We start from the raw sequence: 9756 nt of genomic DNA, 5'->3' as shown, positions 1-9756 counted from the left end.
AAAGACATGTCATTAAAATTCGAGGACATGTTGCAGGCTTACAAGAATTCTTATAAATCCCCTATAGGACTAAAACATTTTCAAATGGTTTCAGGAAAAACATGTCACTTACATATAAATTTAGAACATTATGCATTACGAGCCATAAGTACATTAATTTGACCCCAAAGCATCAGCTCCCTCAGAAGTCATGAGATAAAACTAGAGGAAGACGAGCCCCAAAAGAAAAGCAAATATGTGGATCTGAAGTCTAGATCAGAAAGACGCAAGCCAGAAAGGAACAAAGCCTTTCAAGCTGAAGAAGAAGACAATGATGACTCTGAAAAGGATGATTCTGATGATGAGGAAGATATATCCCTTCTAACCGTAAGAGTTAAACAACTCTGGAGGAAGAGGAATAATAAATTCAGAAGACCAAGACAGAAGGGAGATCGCTCAGAATCAACTTCCAGAAGCAAACCAAACAAATAGGTAACATGTTATGAATGTAAAGAACTAGGACACTATAGAAACGAATGTCCAAAGCTCAAGAAAGATAGTTCTAAAAAAGAAGGGTTCAAGAAAAACTCCTTCAAAACTAAGAAGGGACTCATGGCTACCTGGGATGACTCTGAATCTAATGCCTCAGAATCAGACTCTGAAGAAGAAAAGGAAAATGTTGCATTTATGACTACCACATCTGGAAGTACATCCGAAAGAGAATCTGACTTTGAAGAGGTATTTTCTGATCTCTCTCGCTCTGACCTTGAATCTTGCTTATCTGAATCTCTTAGCTCTTATCAGAAGCTTCGACAAAAATTCAAGGCTATAAAGAAAGTCCTAGAAGGGACTGTTGAAGAATGTGATAAGCTTGAGATAGAAGTTTCTGAATTAAAAGGCAATATATTTTTTTGGAAAAAGAAAATGAGTTTTCAACCAAAAAATGTTTAAAACTTGAAGAAGCTCTATCTCAAGCCCCACAAACTTCTAACACAATCATATACAAATATGAAAAAGCATTTCAAAAATTTATGAAAAATGGGCTAGAAAGAAGCAAGATAGCTTCCATGATTTATAGAGTTAGTCAGAATAAGAAAAGGGGGATAGGATATGACTCTGATGAAGATGAGGAAATACATTTTGCAGATGATAAACCTAAATCTCCCTTATCTTATCATTACACACATGCACAAACACAAAATTTTACTAATGCTTGAAAACCCAAAGTTTCCAGAAACTCTGGGAGAACTAATCACAAAGGACCCAAAAGATTTTGGGTACCAAAAGATAAAATAGTCTATGTTACAGATATCCTATGCAACAGAGTTAAGACACCAATCATGGTACCTGGACTCTGGATACTCGCGACACATAACGGGAAGAAAGAATATGTTTCAAAGCCTGGAACTTAAAGTTGTTGGCTTCGTAGGCTTTGGAGGAAATCAGAAAGGAATAATCAGAGGCTCCAGAACAATTGATCTGGAAATAAAACTTGCAGGTTATGACGAAAAGACTAAAGAATATGAGGAAGTTGAAAGGCAAACCCCAGAAACAATGGAAATCTCAACTACATAGAAAAGATTAAGAAATAGACTAAACGTCTCTGAAGAATTGATTTTGGGAAACAAAGATGAACCTGTCAGAACAAGGTATACATTCAAAGCATTTAAGGAAACCCCTCTGGGATTAGTGTCTCTGATAGAACCAACATCCTATGACGAGGCACTTCAAGACAAATAATGGATTATGGCAATGGAAGAAGAACTTGATCAATTTGCAAAGGACGACGTATGGGATCTTGTACCAAAGCCAAAAGGTACCCACGTTATTGGAACAAAATGGGTGTACATAAACAAACTAAATGAAAAGGGAGAAGTGGTCAGAAACAAAGCACGACTGGTAGCACAAGGTTATAGTCAACAAGAAGGCACTGACTACAATGAAACATTTGCTCCAGTCGCCAGGTTAGAATCTATTCATTTACTTGTATCATTCGCTGTAAATCATTCCATTAAATTATATCAGATGGATGTCAAGAGTACATTTCTGAATGGATATATTTATGAAGAAGTGTATGTTCATCAACCTCCGGGTTTTGAAAACTGAAAATGTCCAGAACACGTTTTTAAATTGAACAAATCTCTGTATGGTCTAAAACAAGCTCCTAGAGCTTGGTATGAAAGGCTAAGCACTTTTCTTCTGGAACATGATTTTATCAGAGGCAAAGTTGACTCTACACTCTTTTGTAAAAACATCAGAAATGACCTCATGATCTGTCAGATATATGTTGATGATATAATCTTTAGTTCTGCTAACCCTTCTGTTTGTCAAGAATTCTCTGAGTTAATGCAGGCAGAATTTGAAATGAGTTTGATGCCAGAATTAAAATTCTTTATGGGAATTCAAATTAACTAAGCTTCAGACGCTACATATGTGTATCAAAGTAAATACATAAAAGACATTCTGAAAAAGTTTGAAATGTTAGAAAGAAAACCAGCAAAGACTCTCATGCATCCTACCTGCATTCTGGAGAAAGAAGAGGTAAGTCAAAAGGTTTGTCAGAAGCTCTATCGTGGTATGATAGGCTCTCTTCTCTATCTTACTGCTACACGGCCTGATATTCTCTTCAGCTTGTTTCTGTGCCAGATTCCAATAAGATCCAAGGGAATCTCATCTAACAGCTGTTAAGAGAATCCTAAGGTATCTGAAAGGAACACCTAATCTTGGCATGATGTATGAGAAAACATCAGAGTATAGGCTTTCTGGATATTGTGATGCAGATTACGCTGGAGACAGATTAAAACGAAAAAGTACATCTGGAAACTATCAATTTCTGGGAGGAAATCTTATCTCTTGGGCTAGAAAAAGACAATCAACCATAGCACCCTCTACTGCAGAAGCATAATATATTTTGGCTTCACTATGCACTACTCAGATGCTCTGGATGAAGAATCAACTAGAAGACCTTCAGATATATGAGAGTAACGTTCCTATCTTTTATGACATTACTGTTGCCGTATGTTTAAGTAAGAACCATATTTTGCACTCCAGAGCAAAGCACATAGAAATTAAACATCATTTTATCAGAGACTATTTTCATAAATGGGTAATTACATTAAAATTCATAGATACAGACCACCAATGGGCTGATATCTTCGCAAAACCCCTAGCTGAAGATAGATTCTCATTCATTCTGAAACATCTAAACATGGCAAATTACCCAGAATGACTCAAAAATATGTGTTTCTCTGAAATGGCAAAATAGGATCTAACCTAAAACTTATGGGATCTGGATCTGACTCCAATGTTTCTACCAGTTAGAAGTGATCTGAATCAGAAACCCTCAGGATCCAATTTCTTGGTATTCCTGTAGATCAGATATATCATCACGTGGCCTCTCTTGCGTCTGACCGTAGATCTTCTAGACAACTGTCTAGCACAAAACTCAAGAGTCAGTCTATTGAGATATCCTCGAGCAATGTGCAGATTTTTGGGATTAGACATCCATCATAAGTTATAATTAATTTTCCCTCACGTGTCAACTCAATTTATGTGTTATTTATTGTTTGTTGTTTTCTAATTCCACTAAATGGTATCATTTTGCATGCCAACATTGTGTATATATTCATGCCACAACTCCCACTTTCACCCTTTTCACTCACAGCCAACACAAACCCTTGTCATCAACCCTCTCTCTAAGTTCTTCAATGTTCTTCACTTGTTCTTCATCTTCTTCATGGATTCACAACAACAACAAGTGTACAACTTCTCTCAGCAAATGGAATCCACTGAACAACATTCAACTGCTTCCCAGCAAACCACCACTGTAACTGCTGCAATATCAACTCTAATCTATAAGGAACCTTACATTTTGGATCGTCCACCCCACATTCATCTTGCAACTCCTTTCGACAAACTAGAAGTTCTTTGTGAATCTTTGGTAGACTTTGAAAATATGAAGAGAAATGGTATTGACCTCACGGAGGAATTGAGAAAGAAAGGGTGGGAAAATGACTTTCAGCGTCTATATGGGCCAATACACATTTCTGGTCAAGGAGTTCTGGAAATTTGCAAATTCAGATGACCATTGCACGTCTCACACGTTCTGGGGGTGAAAATGGTTATCACTGAGAAATCCATCACCAATCTTCTGAATATGGAGAAGACAGGGGGAAGAAGAATCTACAACATCAACCCTAGGGCAAAATATATGTCCCAGGAGATTATTTCCACAATCTTCAAGCAGAGCGCAGAAGGAAAATCCTCCAAGAACAAAGAACTTCACAAGAATCTGAGGGTATGGCTGAAGATTATTCTGGGGACTATTCATCATCTCCCAACATCAAATTCGTTAAATAACATCAATACTGACCAGGAATGCATCTTCTACTGCCTCCACAAAGGACTCAAGCTTAATCTGCCAGCTCTCTTGTTCAAGTATCTAAGGGGCTCCGTCAAGGACACCAGGAACAACATGAAGCCCAGAACCTACATTCCTCTGGGAAGGTTAATTTATAACGTTCTAATAGAAAGCGGATTAGTGGATCATCTGATATCCCACAATCTGATGGAAGATGTGACGGTAGACACCGGTAGGCCTCTGAACTTAAGGAATCTGAAGAGCATGTGCATCATTGAATGAGTTCTGGTCAAGCCATCTCTGGACACCTCATGGGAAGCTCTGAAGGATCAAAGGAAGATACCCAATGGTCTTTATCTAATCTCTAAGATAGACCCCCCCAGAGGTTATCACCTACTATCTGCAGGACCTGGCTAATCAAGGGGTAGACATCTCTGACTTTTCGATGGATTGGCTATCTGAACATCCACCCAATTTCATGAAGAGAATGCGCGAGCCATCTGAAAGGAAGTCAAAGAAGAAATCTCAAAAGTTGGGGGAACCCTCTGTATCCAGACCACTTGTGCCTCTGATCTCCTCCTCCTCTCCAAGTAAGTCTCAACCCTCTGACTCTCATACTTTACATTTAAGGCAATTGTCTTCTTCCTTACCTCAACCATCCCCTATATACACACACTTTGAACCTACAACCTCCTCCACTCCCTCATCTCCACCCTACTACAACATTTCATCTGACTCTGACCAATCTGAACCATCTGACCCTCAATCCCCTACTCTTGCGCAACTCCAAGCTCACGCCATCTCCACTCAAAATCCATCCGAGTTAGAAACCACCATCCCTTCCCCATCTGAACACCCAACAACACCACCCTCTGAACCTCACACAGAAACTCCCTCTGAAAACCCTGTTACCCAATCATCTGACCCTCCCACTGAAACCATCCCCACACCACCAGCACCTATATCTCCCACCTTTGAACCTGAACCCACCTTTCCCACTCTGGAAGAGGCAGTAGCCTTATTTGCTAAGTCATCAATGGAAAATATCATATCACTGTCTGAAAATCTAGAATCAATGATGATCCCTCTGCAGTGAGGTTTCACTGGAACAAAGTAATCAGATGGATGACATATGAGGCCTTCAAGCTGAAAGGCCTCTCTGAACAAGTCATAAACGAATTTATCAGAGAAGCTGGAGAGAGGTTGCAGGCCCGTCTGGCTAGAGAGGCAAAGGAAAGAGCTCGCAGAGAAGCTGAGGAAAAGGCTTGCTTAGAAGAAGAAGAGAAAGCAAGAAAAGCTGCAGAAAAGGTTGCCGCTAACGCTGTTGCTGCTGCTGAAGCTGAACCCAAAGCCAAGGCTGACGCTGAAGAAGCATCACACATTGCTAAGGAAGAGGTTGACAAGGCTAAGGACACTGCTCTGACTCATAGGGAGCCATATCACTCCGATTTCGCTTCACTTATGTTGAAAACTCTAGAAGAACTACATAAAGAGCAATAGACCGTGAGAGCAAGACTGGATCAACATGACTCTGTCAACTCCAACATTCAGAATCTACTGACTCAGTTGCTGCAGAGGATGCCGCCTCCTCCGAACCCTTAGGCACACTTAGGAGTTATTGCTATTTCTCTAAGTGTTTATCTTCTATGCTTTTCTTATAAGTGTTTTTCACTCTTATTTGTACTTTTATCTTATCAATGTCATATGTTTTGCCTTACTTACTTTACTAAGTCATTTTTAGTCTGACAAAAAGGGGGAGAATAAATTATACAGCCTCTAATAAAATAATATCTAAACCTCATAATGCACTGTAAACATTTAACTATTATTATGAAGTCTAAAGTTCTGCAGGAAGTATCTGAGTAAAACATCTGAGAAACAAGTTACACAACTTAAGGAAAATTGATAAGAACTTCTAAACCTTCGTAAACATCAGATTTAGGGGGAGATTGCTTACCTCAGGGGGAGTTATCATACATCTGACTCTGAGATAACTCCTTTAAATTTTTATGAAGTATCATTGTTTCATCATCAGTCTGAAGTTTTTGTCATCATTAAAAAGGGAGAGATTGTTAGAACAAGATTTTGGGTCTACAATTCATCTCTAAAGTTTTGATGATAATAAAGGATGAAACAAAATGGTACCCTAACGAATTTATCTAAGTGTGCAAGACTCTAACAGAAAATGGATCTGATAGACAACATCTGACATCACGCAAGTCTAGAATAGCTGACTTAGAGTCAAATAAAGCAGTCATTATGACTTTGAAGACAACAGTGCTCACAGCGCCTGAAGGTTAAAAATTCAGATACTCTGAATTTGAAGGATTCCACACAATTACTCTGCTGATTCGTACATTTGAAGAAGGTTCTACAAAAGACATATCAAGAACTTCTGAAGAAAGTCAATTCTAAGCAACTATCTGAAGAAAACATGCTGAACAAGAAGATATGGATTCTGCGCACTCTGACTCAAGTCAAGCAGATCAACCACAAGACTTAGTAACGAAGTATTCCAGTTTTGGTATGAATCTTTATTTGGAAAAGAATAAACACTCTCCAAAATTTATATGGAAAGAACAACAAACTTAATGACAATTAAGTTCCATCATTGCCAAGATACTACATTAATGCCTCAGCCAACGATCTCATATTCAAAGCATTATATAAAGGCAGAATCATCATCATACCCATCAAAGTCATCCTTAAAAGATACTTACACAACACTATCATAATAGTAGTTGGCATCCTTACTGTCATCAAAACTGTACTCATCATGTACCTCACCAACATTTACAACCTTCACTCCAACATTGTCTGACTCCACTACAACATTGACACCCTTCACTCCAACATTGTCTGATTCCACTATAACATTGGCATCCTTCAATCCAACATTACCTTCTTCCATACCAACATTACCATCATGCAAATCATCTACAATGTCATCATGTAGTTTATTAATAAATTTTCCCACCTCATATACAATATTATCAGGCATTTCATCAACATTATCAACAACACCATCACAATAATCAGGCTGATACAAAGTGTGTTGAATATAGATATCAACACTTTGGTGCACCCTGTAAAGATTTGCAATTTCTAAAGCACATTTGTCATCAACAAGGGCATTCATTCCAAATGTAGGGTCCTTGTAATATATTGTCTCAAAGTCCCTATAACATAACTCCTTCAATACACCAACTAACTCAAAATAACTCCACTTATCAACATCTACTTTCAAATTATCTACTAGTTCTCCTTCACTCACACTTAGTTCAGGATCAATGAATTCACCATTGTGATGAACTTTGAGTTCCATAAATTTCTCCATTATCCCTATATTAAGTTTCAAACAGAGTACGTCAAAGCTCTAAAACATGAAAAACCCTAAATCTACAAAAAAAAACTATATGTATAGAAATCCCTATATGCGATCGAAATTCCATCTTCAATCCTTCACTTTGCTTGATTTTTCCATACTGTTTGCCTTCAAACGCGGGTTCAATCGCCTTCGTGTATCTTCGGCTGCTTAGGGTTCTTTCGTTTTGAACAACAACACAATGTTTCTGAAGCTATATTGAGTCACATATCCACATCAACAAAACGTTTCTAAAACTATATTGAGTCACTTATCCACCTCATCAAGTAACATGCCACTTGGCAGTTGTTTTTGAATTTGACCAACGTCTACTAACGGAAGGACAAACGTGACAATTTTTCAAAAGTTAAAGGACCAAAATGACACACAAAAATATTAAGGGATCCAACTGAACCCAAGGGCATAGTTAAGGGACCAAAAAGAGTATTTTTCCATATTCTTTTGATCATGTCCACTATTGAATTCCAAGTTAATCTTCTCCTTGGACTAGCTCCCACCGAAATTCCCAAAAACTTAAATGGCATGGTAACAATTTTGCAATCCAAGAATGATGAACTTGTTTGCATAACTTCTTGAGACAAGTTGACTCCATACATTTTTGTTGACATTGACATGTAAACCAAAGGCAAGTTTAAAGCCTCTTAAGATAACTTTGATACTTCATCAATTTTCCGTAGAACCACCACAGATCAGCATCGTGTCGTCTGTAAATTGCAGGATTTCGAAGTGAACCTCTTCACTGAATCTGAAATCCATGAACTCTCCCACGTTTGTTGCATTTTAAACTAACCCAACTAGCCCTTCCATTACCATCAAGAAGAGAAAATGTGTGAGAGAAAGTCACCCTGTCGAAGATCTTTTTTGACTTTGAAATCTAAAGTTAGACTCCCATTTACTAGAATTGACATGGAACTAGAGAAAAACAGAGCTTCCATCCACTTCATCCAACCTGGACCGAATCTCATTATTCTCATGATATATCTTAGATAATCACAAAAAAAAAACATTGTCGTAGTCCTTTCTGAAGTCTACCTTAACCACCAAACAACCCTTTTTCTCTCTTAACATTTGGATATGATTCATAATTCATCGTTACGATGATCTCTGGCAATTACTACACATGCATGCATATAAGGATCCACGAACTAGATATGATTCATTCTAGAGTTTATGTCCTTAACATCAACAATTTCTCCACCTATGTATAAAAATTTACAACTATGACTTTTTTAGGAAATTGGCACAGTGCAAGATACTGATATTGACCTTTTTCTCTAATTCTTTTCATTTGATTAATATATAGGGGTATTTCACTATAATTAGAAAATCAAGCTTTCCATTCGGGAATTGTTGTACTTAATTAGGATATCTTTTACTGCATTATAATTGGTGTAAGAAATTTGTCCGGATTTTAAAAGAACAAATCCAGAAGTATATCTTCTTTTGTAAGCACTTTACTAGCTCACAAATAAAAGCATCTTTAACAGTGCTTTTCACTTTTGCAGATGCACACTTTCCGTAATCACAAATATACTACACATTTTTTTTCTTCTACTTCTATTGTTTTAGGCAATATTAATCTATTTTGGTAACTCACTTCAGCATGAGCAGTTCTAACATCTCATCTTTTTTATTTTCTTTTGTTAAAGTAAGTGATTGGTTGCAGACAGATAGTGCAGCAGCAGCAGGCGCACAAAGTCACAAAGAGAACACAAACAGGATCGACTCGAGTAGAGAGAGAGAGAGTCTGACACACGGCAACAAAACAAGTGCTATGAAGTGGCCCGGCAAGTATTTCACTCTCTTTAATTTTCTTACATCTTCAAAAAAGACTCTTAATTTTGAAAGTCTTTCAATTTTTGTGATTCATTTCACTTTTACATATGTGATATTAATTATTAAAATAAAAAATAATTTTTAATAATATATTATTAATGACTAACATAATCTATTAATTAATATTTTTTTAAAATAAATTAATAATTAATTGTTTTAATTAATATTTTTAAAATTTAATTATTTAAAAATTTGA

The 9756-nt window shown here is 37.1% G+C and overlaps 1 protein-coding gene across 1 annotated transcript; it reads left to right on the top strand.

Moving 5' to 3' along the window:
* Positions 1 to 4784: 4784 nt before the first annotated feature.
* LOC127123656 (extensin-like) lies at positions 4785 to 5435 on the top strand. The gene has a single exon (XM_051053858.1). It carries the CDS (start codon positions 4785 to 4787, stop codon positions 5433 to 5435), a length of 651 nt encoding a protein of 216 aa, XP_050909815.1.
* The last annotated feature ends 4321 nt before the right edge of the window (positions 5436 to 9756 follow it).

The sequence above is a fragment of the Lathyrus oleraceus genome, chromosome 2 (genome assembly GCF_024323335.1).
Source record: "Lathyrus oleraceus cultivar Zhongwan6 chromosome 2, CAAS_Psat_ZW6_1.0, whole genome shotgun sequence".
Lineage (NCBI taxonomy): Eukaryota > Viridiplantae > Streptophyta > Magnoliopsida > Fabales > Fabaceae > Lathyrus > Lathyrus oleraceus.
Note: the sequence above shows the minus strand (reverse complement) of the source record. Positions and strands in the feature narration are given on the sequence as shown.

Excerpts from the sequence above, each read along its gene's own strand:
- LOC127123656 (XM_051053858.1), top strand. The coding sequence starts at position 4,785 with ATGGATTGGCTATCTGAACATCCACCCAATTTCATGAAGAGAATGCGC.